Source organism: Eubalaena glacialis, chromosome 2 (genome assembly GCF_028564815.1).
Source record: "Eubalaena glacialis isolate mEubGla1 chromosome 2, mEubGla1.1.hap2.+ XY, whole genome shotgun sequence".
Lineage (NCBI taxonomy): Eukaryota > Metazoa > Chordata > Mammalia > Artiodactyla > Balaenidae > Eubalaena > Eubalaena glacialis.
Genome location: NC_083717.1, coordinates 140741104 through 140758414, shown reverse-complemented (window position 1 = coordinate 140758414; position 17311 = coordinate 140741104). Strand labels below are relative to the sequence as shown.

The 17311-nt window shown below is 38.5% G+C and overlaps 1 protein-coding gene across 2 annotated transcripts in view; it reads right to left on the bottom strand.

The window, feature by feature from the left end:
- TOGARAM1 (TOG array regulator of axonemal microtubules 1) overlaps nucleotides 1-17219 on the bottom strand; it is an 84163-nt gene extending 66944 nt beyond the window's left edge. The window contains exons 1-2 of one of the 2 annotated variants that reach the window (XM_061182489.1): nucleotides 15004-17219; nucleotides 177-333 (exon numbers count right to left, since the gene is read on the bottom strand). In XM_061182489.1, the coding sequence (XP_061038472.1) occupies nucleotides 177-333; nucleotides 15004-17049 (2203 nt within the window). In that variant the 5' untranslated portion in view covers nucleotides 17050-17219. The remainder of the gene's footprint in view (nucleotides 1-176; nucleotides 334-15003) is intronic. The other variant, XM_061182490.1, reaches the window with a different exon arrangement.
- Nucleotides 17220-17311: the final 92 nt, after the last annotated feature.

Here is a 17311-nt window from a genome sequence, read left to right as displayed (position 1 = left end):
GGGTCTTAGGAGACAATTATGTCAAACTGTCCATTCTTATCAGATCTTTAACAAATATTTATTGAATCTGAACTGTCTACTAGATTATAAGTTCTATGAGCTCTTAAAAGAACCATGAAGTTTAGAGGAATCTTTAACTTGGTTCAAAATTTCCATTACCTGCAACTTTCACTTACCAGCAGCACATGTAGGAAGAGAATCTGAGTTAAATTCCTGACTCTTCGGAAATAAGTTTCTTGACACTCTTTTTCTGCTAAAACATAAACCATCATTGACTGGCATTCCTTGAGAGGGCTTTAATTCTGGAGATGGAATGAAATCATTGGCTGAAAACTATAAGAACAGAATAATAAATTAGCAAATGTGGGTTAAGTCTACTTGGCAATAAATATGACACAATTTAGACCTAATTATGAAATTCAGATTAAAAGAAAAAAATTAATCAAATACACAATGATACAAATAAACGTCCACATACAGTATGGTACACTAGCAGTATTTTTTCATGCCATGATAGAAATGCTAATTTTTTTCCTCTTTCTTATACCTCACCCCAAACCTTTTCTGTACCTTACCTTCCTAGAGTACACACCTGGCAGCTAGGAAGGAAAGAAAGCAAATGACAAAAAGAGTGAAATGACAACTTGAATAGAGAAAAGGACATTTCTGATTCAGCAGCATGGCCAGTCACACTATGCCATCTTTGAGCATTGGACAATAAATGCTAATTGAAGATCCCTGAACCTGTAAGCATCCCATTTTACTATTCTTAGTGAGACAAATTTACTATCCATAATCTGCAGCCCAAATGTAAATGTAACCTATGTCACAGTTCCCTTAGGAGATTTCTGTATGATAGGTCTTTCAGTCAAAACCAAGTGTACATAATACTTTATATACGTCTAGTACTTTATAGTTTCCAATTCCTTTTCCACATACCCACTTTGATCCTTAAGGTACAAAAGTGCCAGGATAGAATTTTGAATTTCTACCTAATCATAGTTAAAGAACTAAGTGAAAGCATGATTCAAGTGTTCAGAATTCTTCACCAATGACGGCCTCAATTGCTCTGGATCATTTCGCATGGATCATAGCTATAGAACATTTTAAAAATTGAGTGAAAACACAAGGAATTATACTTACTGTCCATATATTTATTTGGCGCTTACAGACACAATCAAATCTACACATGCAGTGAACTATAAGTCTTCTCAGGTATCCTTCCCTACAAACTTTGTCAAGTGTCAAATGGCAATGAAATACAATAAAATTAAAGATACATCTACTTGAAAACCTCTTAGCTACTTGACCATTACAAGATTAAGACTATAAACTACTAAATATACCTCAAGTAACTTCTTATTCCTCATCAAATTTTGTGAAAAACCTGTTAACTCCTTCAAAAATTAATCCCAAAACACCAGTGAGAAATAATGAATGCCTCAGCTGAAAAAGGCCTCACTTTACTTTCTCAAAATCCAATGTTATAATTTCTGTGACTGATTATATAGAAGGCAGTATGAAAAGGACACAATGGAATAAAAATGAAACCAATTACAGTCAACTTTTGATTAGATACATTAAAAGAAGGTATACTAACCCAGTTAAAATCATGAGTAATCCAGAAATAATTCTCCAGTATGGAATACACTTACATTAGAATTACTCCATAATTAATTTCTGCTTAGAGAACAGAACATGAATATGTATGACAGTGAATACAACAGCTACTGGTAGTGGTGGTGGGGTGGAGATAATGGGAGCGGTGGTAGCAGTGGAGAATGTGTCTGTGAATCTGGCATTTTCAAGAATCTAGAAGTCAGGAATTACATTTTGCTGTAGAAAAATCTGCAAATATTTGAAAGCAGACTGTAGACACACCAATTATTATTAACATGAGAGGTCCCTTTTGGTTTCTCTTAAAAGCAGTCAAATGATTTTCATCAGGATAAGCTTTGATGGGACTAAACAAAAAATAAAGGGAAAGGGAAATGAGTTACATAAAAGAGAAAAGTACACATATATTTTGAAAATGTTGTGAGCTAAATTTACAAAATATGAAGCAGTCTGTTTAGAGCACCTTATGACTCTTAGGAAGATGGAACTGAGTTTTAAGTCTTTGAAGTTAATATCTTAAAATTTAATTCACTTAATTCCTTACAGTAAACGAAAGTGTTATAAAAGGCAAGTTTCACATTTAATATTAACAATGATTTGAAATTCACAGTCTTATCTACTATTTTAATCTTGCTGTTTATTATCTCTTAACCTTTACACTTGATTGCTTATATATTTTTCTTAAAAACATTTCTTTGACCTAACACATCTTAGTTCAGCTTTTGGCAAGGTATGTTAAGGATATCACGAAAATAGTTGTTGTTGCTTTTTTCTTTCTTTTTTGGCTGTATGTGGTGGGCTTTTAGTTTCCTGACCAGGGAAAGAACCCGCACCCCCTGCATTGGGAACACAAGAGTCTTAACCACTGGACTGCCAGGGAAGTTCCATCACAAAAATAGTTTTAATTCCACTTTGGTATAGTTAGTAGCAAATTATCAGGAAAAGACTTTTTAATAGCTAATTCTCTCAGAAACCACCTACACTCCTGCCTTTATTGAGCTTGTACTACATTTATCTTAACCTCCGGCCTCCAGTTTTTGGATCCATTCATATTCTACCAGTTCTTTCTGGTTTTACCTGGACTCCAACCTTGTCCCTTAATGGTGGCCATTAAAAAAGTTTATTCCAATTACCTTCCAATTACCTCCAAAGTCACCTTCTGAAACATCTTTGTGTGTTTTTTCAAATCATTTTCTATGCACCCTTTAAGAAAACAGAGTTGTGATACCATATATGACAAGTTTTATACCCCATTTTTGTACTTAACATTATAATGAAATATTATAAACAACATTATATTTCCCATGTTATTAAAACCTCTCATAAGTGCTACAAACTTTCATTACAAAAAGTAGTAACTACTTATAGTAAAAAAAAAAAAAAAAGATAAAGTCAAATTCTTCTTTGGCACCCTTTTCACTAGAATCATGTGGATAAGCTCTGTTAACAGTTCTTTCTCAACATATATACATTTTTCAACAAGCAATTTAAAAAAGAAACAAAAATAGATCATATACTACTCTGGCACATAGTTAGTGCTCAGCATACTGTAGACATCCTTGCATGTTAATCCGCACAAACCTTCTTACTCTTTTTAACTGCTGCCCAGTATTCCACATTACGGTTGGACTCATAGTTCCCAACTGATGGACATTTTCCTTGTCACAACTTTTTACTATTACAATCTTGTAGTGAACATGATTATGCACATATCCTTGTGCATTATATGCTCTACAGAAATATAATATATATAAAGAGAAATATATAGTTCTACAGAAATACTAAAAATGGAATTGCTAGGTCTAAGGACATAAACTATGCTTAAAGGCTGCATAATATTCCATTGACTAGATATGCCATTCTCCTATTATTGAACATTTGGGTTGCTTCCAAATTTTTTTTGTATATTGGTAAGTAAGGAATTTCAATGAGGGAAATGGCACATACCTGGCATAAGGTAGCAATGCTGATGGAAGGAGACTAGCAGACCTTAGAAAGATTGTTGCATAGTATTTTTTAAAAACAACTAAAATGGTTTCTTTGATATCCTTAGTCTTCCTACATAAGAACAGAATACCCAGACTGAACTCTTTGTAGGTATCAGCTAACCAGTTTACCCACAAAATGTGCAAACAAGACTTAACTATGTCTAGTCTGTAACAATTTTTTTCTCTTTTCTCACTCTTGGTTTTTCCTTGATTTAGCCTATTAGCTGACTCTCTCTCATGTAAGAAAACAAATTGCAAAATAACAAACCAAATGCTTCTGACTGCTCTTTGATGTCTATTTCTGGAGGTGTCAGTAATATACTGCCCTTCTGGGTCCTAGCTTGAGAATCGAACACATGGCCTCAAAGTGTACCTTTTCTGAGACTTGGACCGTTGAGTCCTCAGTGAACCTTTCCTCACGTAACTCACTGAGCAATAGGGCTCTTGCAGTGAATCTGATTCTTGATAAAGTCTGTTTCTGGTTCTGATTTTGACTGGGCACATGGATAATAGTTTCCACACAGATGGCAGCAATGGTGGAAATGGGTTTTGATTTCATGGTCTATCAGGTGATTTCTGCAGGATAGCAGTCTGCTTGTCAGGTGGCAGCTGACACGGAATCTGGAATCTTGTTTCCTTATTGGTATGTTCTGTTTTTGCTTGTTTTGTAAATGTATGGATATGAGCTCCTTTACTCCAATAACCAGAGCCCTCTTCCTCCATCCAAAATTAAGGTTTTTTCATGTTTACTTATTATGGGCCCAATACCTGACAATATCTATAAAAATCAAATTCTTACACCAAAAATAAAGAAAACAAAATCCTTAACATTCAATGGTCAGCTTTCTTCGACTTCGCTAAATAAATAACTGCAAATTAACATTATTTTAGAATTCTAAAGCTAAAGAAAGGACAGTAAAGAAACTTAATTATAAATTAGAAAAACTTAGAAAAATGATGGTTTCCAAAAGCCAAACAGCACAATATTTAATAGTTTTCCAAACCTTAAGCAAGTTTAGCCTTTTAAAAACTAAGAAAATTTAATGCCATTATTATAAAGGATATGGACATCGGAAAAAAAAAAATGTCTCACCAAATTCCTGGGAACCACAATTCTCAATCTAATAGTTACCTATTGCTGTGTAATGAGTTATCCCAAAATACAGTAGCTTAAAACAACAAACATAATTGTCTCTCTTTCTATGGATCACACATTTGGAAGCAACTTAACTGATGGTTTAGATATCTCTGAGGCTGCAATCAAGATGTTGGCTAGGCTGCTGTCAACTGAAGGCTTGACTGAGACTGAAGGATCACTGAAGTTCACTCAGGTGGCTACTGGTAGGAGGCCTCAGTTCCTTGCCATCTGGGCCTCTCCAAAGGGCTGCTCACAACATAGCAGCTGAGTTCCTCCAGAGCAAGTGATCAGAGAAAGAGAGCAACCAAGATGGAAGCTAAAATGCCTTTTTATGACCTAGTTTATGAAGTCACACACTACCATTTCTACTTTATTTGTTAGAAGTGAGTCAGTAAGTCCAGACACATTCAGGAAGAGGGGAACTGGACTCCAATTCTTCAGGTGAAGAATTTCAAAGAATTTGTGGAAATATATTTAAAACCAACACACTCAACAATGATGTTTCCTTGGTGAACCTAATGAATCTAATTATACTTTTGTTTCTTTAGCTGCTCAATATTCTTAATAGATTGGCACCTGCTTCTACATTAAATTCTATTGATTTATCATAATTAGATCCTCTAAGTTATGTAGAAAGTAAAAAAATTTTCCATTTTATGAATATGAAATTTTTTGAGCAAATTGGTATATCTTGTCTCGCTATAGACAATATTAATCAATCAGGATAATATCAACTGGAACAAACTCTTGTTCCAATTGGTTTATAAAAATCATTATTACTAGGTTAAGAGCTTATATCACATTAAACTAAGTAAAACCCAAAAAGAGAATTTAAGATTTCTTTTACTTCTGATGATTTAAAGGTACTGGCTCTTTAAGGAAAAAAATGGTCTTGCCAAAAGTTATACATTCAAGGGAAAACACAGACTACCTGTGGGTTTAATTAATGACCTTGGTTACTAGGTTAAAGAACAAGGGAAAAAAAAATGTTCTTAAACTTAAGAGTTTTAACACACTGCATATACTTGTATAGAAAAAATTCACATAAAAATTCTATTTAAGATGGCTCTTTGGACAAATCAGACTCATTTGAAAACAGCTTTTTGTCTTTGCCCAGATTTTATCACCGTGTAAAAATAATATTAGGGGGTTTCCCTGGTGGTCCAGTGGTTAAGAATCCGTCTTGCAATGCGGAGGATGCCAGCTCGATCCCTGGTCAGGGAACTAAGATCCCACATGCCACAGGGCAACTACTGAGCCCGTGCCACTAGAGAGAAGCCCATGCGCCAAAACGAAAGATCCCGTGCACCCCAATGAAAGATCCCACGTCCTGCAACTAAGACCTGATGCAGCCAATATATAAATAAATAAATATATAAAAAAATAATATCAGTATGATATAATTGTTTGTGCAAACTTGAACTCATCCTCTCAGGAAACGCCTAATTAACTTAAATTTCTTAAATTTCCCCTACTGGTTTCACTGGTTGGATACATTAACATCACTCATTTTCAAAATATAAAATTGTAAAATCATGTGTTCAATTAAATTTTATAATAGATATCTTTATTAAAAGGGACAATTCTTATAATGTCTAATATATTAGCTTACATTATAATTTCTAGACTCAGTTAACTTTAAGATTTTAGAATAATACAAAACTGAATTAATGAAAAATCTTTAAAACTTAATTTCTAATTAAGATAAAAATGCAAATCACTGATCACAATACTTTTTAAAAAAATTTTATTGAAGTATAGTTGATTTACAATGTTATGTTAATTTCTGCTGTATAGCAAAGTGACTCAGTTACACATATATATATTCTTTTCCATTATCATTTACCACAGGATATTAAATATAGTTCCCCATGTTAAATTTACCCTTGTCTGTTATACATTACTGGATAACCATCAAATAAACAGGTTAAAGGATATATAAGTGCCTTTGGATGATGACAAATGCATGTTATTTTTGCCACTTAAATCATTATGAAAAGGATATATATACTCATGGAGAGAATAAAAAGACAGTTCTTGGTTACATGACTTTTAGTTCTTTGTCTGTGAGGAAACAAAAGTTGGTGTCTTTGGGTAAGGTTATATTTAATATATGTAGCTGATGCTGCCTTAGGTTAAAAAGTTACAGGGCAATAAAAATATGTATACAAGGAAATGGGTATGTTTCATCCATTTATCAAGGGAATTGTTATAGCTTTTTTTTAGATCGTAAAATCAATATAATATATACATTGTCTTATTTAATATGCTTTTTAAGGTTTATTTTTAAAAACTTACTTTTAAGTTATTTTTAAGTTTTTAAATAGATCGTTTACTCTGAGAATAGATATGTTTTTGGGTTAATCATGATTTTGACAAGCATTAAAAATAAAAGTTTTTTGGGAATTCCCTGGTGGTCCAGTGGTTAGGACTTGGCACTTTCACTGCCCTGCCTGGAGGTTCAATTCCTGGTTGGGGAACTAAGATCCTGCAAACCACGCAGCTTGGCCAAACACAAAAATAAATAAATAATTAATTAATTTTAAAAAATTAAAAGTTTTTCCAATACTTCAGACATCTCAATAAAATTTTAAAAAGAAAATTAATGACTATTTATTGGAAACAATCCAACATCTACACTGATATTAAATATGCTTTCAGGATTGTTTATGATTTTGACATGTTTTAAAACTAAGGGTTTTTCTCTTTCAGATATTCCAATCATATTTTTTTTTTTTTTTTTTTTTTTTGGTCTGCATTGGGTCTTCTGTTGCTGTGCGCAGGCTTTCTCTAGTTGCGGCGAGCAGGGGTTACTCTTCGTTGCGGTGCGAGGGCTTCTCATTGCGGTGGCTTCTCTTGTTGCGGAGCACGGGTTCTAGGCACACGGGCTTCAGTAGTTGTGGCACATGGGCTCAGTAGTTGTGGTTCGTGGGCTCTAGAGCACAGGCTCAGTAGTTGTGGCTCACGGGCTTAGCTGCTCCGCAGCATGTGGGATCTTCCCAGACCAGGGCTTGAACCTGTGTGCCCTGCATTGGCAAGCGGATTCTTCACCACTGCACCACCAGGGAAACCCTCCAATCATATATTTTTTTTTTTTTACTTTTTTTTTTTTTTAATTTATTTATTTTTGGCTGTGTTGGGTCTTCGTTTCTGTGCGAGGGCTTTCTCTAGTTGCGGCAAGTGGGGGCCGCTCTTCATCGCGGTGCGCGGGCCTCTCACCATCGTGGCCTCTCTTGTTGCGGAGCACAGGCTCCAGACGCGCAGGCTCAGTAATTGTGGCTCACGGGCCCAGTTGCTCCGCGGCATTTGGGATCCTCCCAGACCAGGGCTCAAACCCGTGTCCCCTGCATTGGCAGGCAGATTCTCATCCACTGCGCCACCAGGGAAGCCCGAAAATTTCAATTTTTAGGATTAAGTTCACACCAAATACATTAGTGCAACTTAATAATCTGGGATTTTCTATTACGTTTAAATTTGTCACATTAAGTATTCTAAATCTTTCCCACATTCTTCAAATCCCTGATCCTCTGTTTTCCATTCTCAGCTTGCCTCTTAGTTTACCAGAATATGGAAGCCTAATATTAGAGCCCTGCCCTCAAAATGTGAATCACAAATCAGCAGCATCAGCAACACCTAGAAGCTTATTAGACATGTAGTCTCAGAACCCCTCCCAAACTGAACCAGAATCTGTATTTTAACGAGATCCTGAGGTAATTCATATGCACATTAAAATTCGATAAGCACTATTCCAGAGCTCATGTCTTCCTTTCTTTTGACTTCAAAAAAAATTTTGCTGTCTCAAAATTTTTCTGAATCCTAAGTCATCTTCCTTTTATTTTTCCTCCAGTTCTAGAAGAAAAGACTTCTGCCTCTATTCCAAAGCTAACCTCTCTACATACCTGTGTTCTTGACTCACTCAGTATTTAGGGACATTAATTCCTTGCCTTTCTCTCTCAAATTTGACTCTCATATATGATTACAGGGATCAAATCATATGTTCCTTGCAAATCTAAAATCTACCACAGTACAAGACACAGAGTAGGCAAGTTGAAGTCACTAGTGGCTTCTTTCTCTGCTTCTTTCAAATCGGGTGTTTCCTATTTAAAAATAAAACATAGTAATAACTCATCCCACTACATCCTGCTATATCTTCCTTGGTCTTTTCTTTCACCCTCAAACCCTTAGATTCTATTTTCTCACTTAACAGATATTTGTTGATACTGATTGTAGACACAGCACTATGTTAGTACTGTTATATAAACAAACAAACAAAAACAGTCCCTATCAGCACAGTGCTTACCATCATTGAGAAGAAAGAAGACATGGCTCATGTGCTAAATACCAAAAGAGGAAAAAAATGCTAGGCAGTGCTTTAAAGAGTAACCTATAAGCTCGAACTTGGCTTCACACATAGTGGATTACCAAAAAGATGTTTAGTAAATGCTTGCTGCCTGTATTTCCTTATCAATTCATCTCATAAACTTATAAATTTGGTCTGTCTAAAACCACTTTCGTCCATGTCCCAATTACCTTCCAATAACCAAATCTTCTACCTTGAAAAAGCTACAGACCTAGTAACTACATACACGTAAAGCACGTATGCTCCTTACTTTTCAGTCTAGGTTACTGTAACTCTTAATACGTTGTAGAGAAATCTGTTAGGAAAAATATAACTAACACGGCAGCCAGCTAGTGATGCCTGATTACTGGACCCCACTAAACCATTAAAACAGTCATAAAAGCAGAGAAAGAGATGCAAAGTTTCTGATAACCAGAATACCACAGGAATCTGGTTATCAGTCTATATGTCAGGGCACAAAAATAATCAACTAAATGGTGGAAATAAAAACAGAATTAAAAAGCCTAAATAGGGCTTCCCTGGTGGCGCAGTGGTTGAGAATCTGCCTGCTAATGCAGGGGACACGGGTTCGAGCCCTGGTCTGGGAGGATACCACATGCCGCGGAGCCACGAGGCCCGTAAGCCACAACTACTGAGCCTGCGCGTCTGGAGCCTGTGCTCCGCAACAAGAGAGGCCGCGATAGTGAGAGGCCCGCGCACCACGATGAAGAGTGGCCCCAGCTTGCCGCAACTAGAGAAAGCCCCCGCACAGAAACGAAGACACAACACAGCCAAAAATAAATAAATAAATAAATAAAATTTGGAAAAAAAAAAAAAGCCTAAATATTCAAAAGTATGAGAACAGCTAAACAGACTTATATGATCTAATATTAAACAGCCAATAAAGATCCTACTACAAATTATTTATTGTTCAAGAAAAAAACGTTCATGGTAAAGTAAGTGAAAGGGGGAGACGTTTGTGTATGGAAAAGATAATCTACATTTGTATAAATAAATTGAAATGATACTGAGGAACAGGCAATAAAATATTCACAGGAGGCCTCAGTAGTGAGATTGCTGAAAATTTTAAATTTCTTCTTTGTGCCTTTTTATATTTTCCAAATTTTCTATAATAAGCACTATAATTTTTTACAATCAGAAGAATTATTAAGAGGAAATTAAGAAAGATAAAATTATGAGAAAAGTACCTTCAAAAATTATTTTACAAGTAGCAGGCTGAATATATAAGAACAAATCATGCTTTTTCAGATTTAATTCTCCTCAATCTCTCCTTCATTTAACAGTACTGATGTACTTCCTGAAACACTTTCTTTACTTCACTTCTAAAACCTTTGTTCTTTCTTGGTTCTCTTCCAACTCTTAGGCTCTCTTTCTCTTTGCCTTGTATGGTTCTATCTCCTACTGCTATTCCTTAAATGGGCCTGTAGGCTAAAATTGAGTCTTAAGCACTCTGCTGTTGCTCTAAATGCCCTTCATTGGAGAGCCCCTCCAATCTCACAGTTTCAGCAATTACTTCTCAATATGGGACTTCCAAGCTCTACATCTCTAGTTCTTTACTTGTCTCTTGAATAGTGGTCTTCAACAAACTGAGCTGAGTGTTCTATCTTCCTCTACCTAAAGCTCATTTTCCCCCAAATTAACTTCCATTTTTTGGGTCTTCCTATTCATGGATTTATTATGCATTTTGTTACCTCATTCAAATTTGAGTTATCAGGGCTTCCCTGGTGGCGCAGTGGTTGAGAATCTGCCTGCCAATGCAGGGGACACGTGTTCGAGCCCTGGTCTGGGAAGATCCCACATGCCGCGGAGCAACTGGGCCCATGATCCACAACTGCTGAGCCTGCGTGTCTGGAGCCTGTGCTCCGCAACAAGAGAGGCCGCGACGGTGAGAGGCCCGCGCATCGCGATGAAGAGTGGCCCCCACTCGCCACAACCAGAGAAAGCCCGCGCACAGAAACGAAGACGCAACACAGCCAAAAATAAATAAATAAATAAATAAATAAAAATTTCAAATGCATTAAAAAAAAAAAAATTTGAGTTATCTCTCTTTATCTCCCTCTCCTCCTCTATATTTTAGAGCAGTTTTAGGTTCACAGCAAAATTGAAAGTACAGAGAGTTCCCATATATCGCCTACTCACACCCACACATATAGCAGATACCCACCCTCCACTAACACCATCCCTACCAGAGTGGTACATTTGTTACAACTGATGAACCTACACTGACACATCATTATCATCTAAAATCCACAGATTTATATTAGGGTTTACTTTTGGTGTTGTACATTCTATGGGTTTGGAGAAATATATCCATCACCAGTATCCATCATTGTAGTATCATACAAAATAATTCCACTGTCCTAAAAATTCTCTGTGCTCTGTCTATTCATCTGCTTGAAACTATAGTATTTATTAATTTTTAAAAAATATATGCACTTTAAAAAACTGCACACATAAAAATATTTAAATATTTAATCCATGTCCTCCATTAAGATAATTTCCAGTGTAGTTCTTCTACAGACCATTTCTGAGCAAGAAAGTACAGTCAGCCCTCCAAATCGGTGGGTTCTACATCCACAGATTCAACCAACAGTGGATGGGAAATGTTTTAAAAAAAAAAAGTCCAGAAAGTTCCAAAAAGCAAAACTTGAATTTTCCATTCCTTGGCAATACATAGCATTTACAACTATTTATATAGCATTTACATTGTATTAGATACTATAAGTAATCTTGAAATGATTTAAAGCATACAGGAGGAGGTTATATGCAACTAAAATATGCCATTTTATATAAGGGACTTGAGCATCTGCAGATTTTGGTATGCTTGGGTGTCCTGACACCAATCTCCCTCAGATACTGAAGGACAACTGTATAACTTAATTTCTGGGATAATTTTTAATTTCACCATAACTTCTTTCAAAAGCAATATATATCTACACTAGAATTTCAGAAATGTGTTAATTTTCAGATTCTCGGTGCTTTAGCGAGCACCAGAATCTTAATACATTAACTTTTTTTTTGTTTAGGCCGCATCATGCAGCTTGTGGGATTTTTTTTTTTTTAATTTATTTTTGGCTGTGTTGGGTCTTCGTTGCTGTGAATGGGCTTTCTCTAGTTGCGGCGAGCCGGGGCTACTCTTTGTTGCAGTGTGCGGGCTTCTCACTGCGGTGGCTTCTCTTTTCGCGGAGCGCAGGCTCTAGGCATGTGGGCTTCAGTAGTTGTGGCACGCAGGCTCAGTAGTTGTGGCTTGTGGGCTCTTGAGTGCAGGCTCAGTAGTTGTGGCACACAGGCTTAGTTGCTCTGCGGCATGTGGGATCTTCCCCGACCAGGGCTTGAACCCGTGTCCCCTGCATTGGCAGACGGACTCTCAACCACTGCGCCACCAGGGAAATCCTAGCTTGTGGGATCTTAGTTCCCCAACCAGGGATTGAACCCGGGCCACAGCAGTGAAAGCACCAAGTCCTAACTACTGGACTGCCAGAGAACTCCCTACACTAACCTTTTAGATTTGACACATAACAAGCAGTGTTAAAATAAATGCTTACAGAAAATCATTCATTGCCTGGTAGTTATATGAGAAATACATGAGAAAAACCATATGACTAAATTATGTAAATATGGAAAAATTATTTTTTTAAAAAATTAAAAATTTTAGAATTAAAAGGAACAAGGGAGAACACAGTTCTTCTCCATCCATACTGCAAAAGGCATGAACTCCTTATTTACAAAAATGATCTCCATACTTGGTCCTTGCCTACATTTCTAGTTTCATCTTCTGTTGCTTCCCACCAAACTCCTTGTTTCAGCTGTTTAGAAATTCGCCATTTTTTATTAACTCGCTAAGTCCTTTTATAATTCAGTGTCTCTGAACATATATATCTTCAGTCTGAAATTCACCAGGATGTATCCACACTTAGCAAATTCCTATTCATCTTTTATCATACCATTTCGATTATAATCCCCTATAAACCAATTAATTTAAGAAAAGTTTGACCATATGACTGTTGGATAATTCTAAGCATAAAAACAACTGCAAAGAAATCTTGAACTTTATTTAGTAGGTAGTTAGTTGTTGTATTACTAGTGTAGTAATTATTTTTTGTGTATTGTAGGATACAGCATATGAATAAATATAACTGATATTGGGGACCAGAGTTATACTGTGGGAGAAGGGAGATACAAATATGGACTAAAGGAAGATGAGTAAGAACCCTGTAGTGCTGGATTTGAATTGGAGGTATCAGTATGAATTTGTTTTAAAAAAATAAAAAAGGTATTGGGACTTCCCTGGTGGCACAGTGGTTAAGAATCCGCCTGCCAATGCAGGGCAGACAGGTTCAATCCCTGGTCCGGCGAGACCCCACATGCCTTGGAACAACTAAGCCCGTGCGCCACAAGTACTGGGCCGGCGCTCTAGAGCCCACGAGCCACAACTACTGAGCCCATGCGCCACAACTACTGAAGCCCGCACGCCCTAGAGCCCGTGCTCCACAACAAGAGAAGACACCACAATGAGAAGCCTGCGCACCGCAATGAAGAGTAGCTCCCTCCCGTCACAACTAGAGAAAGCCCGCGCACAGCAATGAAAACCCAACGCAGCCAAAAAATAAATAAAATTAAAATAAATAAATAAATAAATAAATAAAGGTATTCCCTGGTTCTAGCCACTGAAAGGACCAATGCATAATGATAAGCAATAGCAGTGAGCACATCTATACCCAGACTTTGGTTTTAAAATTCCACTCTCCACAAAAAAAGCAGTTCTTGGGCTCTTGGAAAAAAGGTTGATTCCAGGTCTGGAGCAAGAAAAATACAAGGTAAGCCTAGGCATCATATTATGTTTAAGTTAAGGAAGTGTTCAAAGACTAAAGAGTCATGAGAAAGGACACAGGAGCCAGCCACTGGTCAAATCAATTTTTGCATCAAAAGGAATACTAATGTATTTAATTATTACACATAGAATAAAAAAGAATGCCAGGTAACAAATACAGAAGGACCATTAGAATTTTCAGAAGTGTCACCCTTTTTTGTAGTTCCCAATGTAATAAATATACAGGTAAGGATCATTAGTGGATGCTAACAACAGGGGTGGAAGGTTGTTGACGTATCCATAAGGTCTCAAAGTATCATCCTGCAGATCATGTGCTAATTATAAAGAGGAAAATAAACCTTTGCAATGGCGTGATATGGCTATCACCACCTTAACCAAGTGATAAAACTTAGCATCACCAATAGTGGGACACCTGATATTACATGCCTCATGAGGTGATGTCATGTAAAGTTCATCACATTATAGATGGTAAGGTGGTAAATACAGATGAAGCACATGAATATTCACTGTACTATTCTTTTAAGTAACCTACAGATTTGGAATTTTCAAAATAAAAACTTATGAGGAAAAAAAATCTCAGTTCAGATGTCATATCTTATTGGAAGGCTTCTTTTTTAATTTTCCAGTGGAATTATTTTTTCTATTTTCAGCATTCCCACAGGACCCACTTAACAAATTTGTAACTGCCTGTTTATAGGTCTGACCTTTTCCCTCAACTATGCAGAACTGGTCTCATCTTCCTTCCCAGAACTTGGCTCTTTATCTGGCACCTACCAGGTATTCAGTGTTTGTTGTATGAATGAGATAACTGATATGCCAAAGTGACAGGCCAAAACTGAAATCCAAGCATTGTCTATATCAAATTATGCCTCAAATTTAACCCAATCAATCAAGCAGGAAGCCTACCTAACCTACCAAACCTGTCTCATTATAATAGATACATCAGCAAATTGACTTAAAAACAAAGCATACAGCCCTCAAGGAGCCTCACCTTTAAGTCATTACAAGCATACTTTCATTTTAAATTCTTTCATTGCTTCAACTCAAGGAAATTAGGGAAGATGCATACCTGTTCTATATCCTTTGAATTGGAGGTCTGGTTTTCTCCCGTAACTCCAGGCTGCTCATTTTCCCATGGTAATTTATTTTTTCCTTTTCCTGCACTTAGTACCCTTCGAGTACAGATAGTTGGACTATAAGATCCATAAATTTGCATGCTATCCCTTGTGTGGTCACCACAGTGACAGTGTGCACTCTGAGTTCTGTTACCCGCCAACAGCCAGTCTGTATCTGCTCCATGTGCCAAATGGCTTGATCTACCCTGGGCAGATGATGGCATGAGTACTGCATACTCCACAAATCCTTGTTCTGTTAACTTTGGGAGGGTTTTCCTAGCCAATCTGGCCTGCACAGCATTCATCACTCCATCTCCGTTATCTTGCAGCTCAACAGTATCCACAGCTTTGAAAAGGATGCTGGTTTTACCTGAGCCCATTGATGATGCCAACACAGCAAAGGCTTCAAGAGCTGCTTGGCGTACCCTGCGTTTGCTATCTACAAGAGCTGGGGCAAGATCAAAAGACAGTTTGCATAAGTCAAAATCCTCACTGGGATAGGTCAGGAGGGAGCAGATGCAAATGTTCACCACTTCCTCTCTCACTCTGGAATGCTTATGTTTGAGATGTTCCAGGAGTAAGCAAAGCACCTGTTGAGGACCTACTTCCTTCATTAGCTTGAGGAAGATTTTCATGTATTCTTGTTTGATCACCAACTTGTTGTCTGCCAGCACTTTGACAGAAGCTGCTATAACTGGTCCCAAGAACTGTTGTACCTGCTCTCCAAGGCGAACAACCAGTAAATGCAGGACTTGAAGTGTGCCATGGACCACTTTGAAGTTAGAATCGTCTAACAAATTATACATCAAACTAATGAAACCGACGAGGCTAGAATGAGAGGTGGAACTAGGGTTAAAGCATCCCATCACCTGTTTTAGCTCCTCAATAGCCTGAGTCCGGTTCTTATAGTCTTCCTGATCTAACAACCTTGAATGCAGCTCCTGAGGAATAATCCCAAATTTAAGATTGCTGTTGGAAAGAGGCACTGCACTGGGAAGGGGATCTTCAGGAAATCCAGAGGCTTCAAGTTCCAAATAATAAGGAACCTGACTTCCAAACTGGGACTCCAGGCGGCGATTGTAGTGTCTCCTCAGGGCAGAAGGCAGGCGAGAGATATATGACTGAAACCTCTCTTGGCCAAGACGCTCCCCAATTTGTTGAAGTGCAGAGAAGGCTGTCTCAGATTCTTCTTCTATCTCCTGAACGCCAAGCTTTCGGGCTAAGGATATTATCACCTCGGTAAGATCTAGGCCGAGCAACAAATCCTCAGGAGTAAGCAAGATAGGGAACAGTAGTGCCGTGGAAGCTCTAAGCCGGGCATCGGTACTTTCCAGTCCTTGTTGTATAAGCGTTCTCAGCACCTGTCCAGAACTACGTTTCAGACACACGTGTAGAATCTGCAGCGCATCTTTCCGCAGGGCTGGATTCTCTTCTCGTAAGGAGACAACTAGTTGAGGCAGAAGTGCTAGGCTAAAGGCCTCCTCCAACTGGCCTGCCTCCCCCTGACCCCGGAGAACGTCCGAGAGGAGTTGCAAGCAGAGTCGCTTCTCATCACTACCTCCTTCCACAAGCACTCGGCCCAGGGCCCGATACAATGCTTCCTTTCGTCGGGGGAAGCCAAGTCTACCGCCCCGGCGCGGCAAAGCAGCCTGTAAAGCCTGGAAGGCCTCGGAAGGATCCGGCGCGGTCCGGAGTTGTCGAAGGAGCCTAGTCTCCTCTTCATCTCCCCCTGACAAACCACCTCCAGACCCAGACCAATTACTTGAGATTGCCTCCGCGGGCATCAAGAAGGTCGAGGCCAGAGGCGAAGGTGTCGGCGGGCAGGAACCGCGGTCTCCGGCAGCTCCACGGCAGCAGTAGTTTTTCTCGCTTCTCATGGCGCCCCCACCTCGTCTACCATCAGTCTCTGGGGCGGGAGGACGACTGCGGCTCTGGAGGCGATAGGCACAGAGGGCTGGAAGGGGCGGCAGCGGGAGCAGCGCGAAGGGCGCAGCCGCCATGAAGGGTCGTCAAGTGGCGGAGCCTGTAGGAAACCATCGTCTCCGAAGGGCTCGATGGAGCCCAGCCTTCCTGTTCTTCTCCAAGCCTCAAGCTGCAGAGCAGGATAAAGAACAGCTTAAGCCCCCAACTCCAGGAGACTGCCTTCGGCAAAATGGCCCCCGTCTGAGCCCCAGACCCCACAGCTGCCTCCGGGCGTAACCAGGGGCACCACGTGACCAAACCGATCGCTTCCATGGTGATGTACCCAGCGCGGACCTCTTG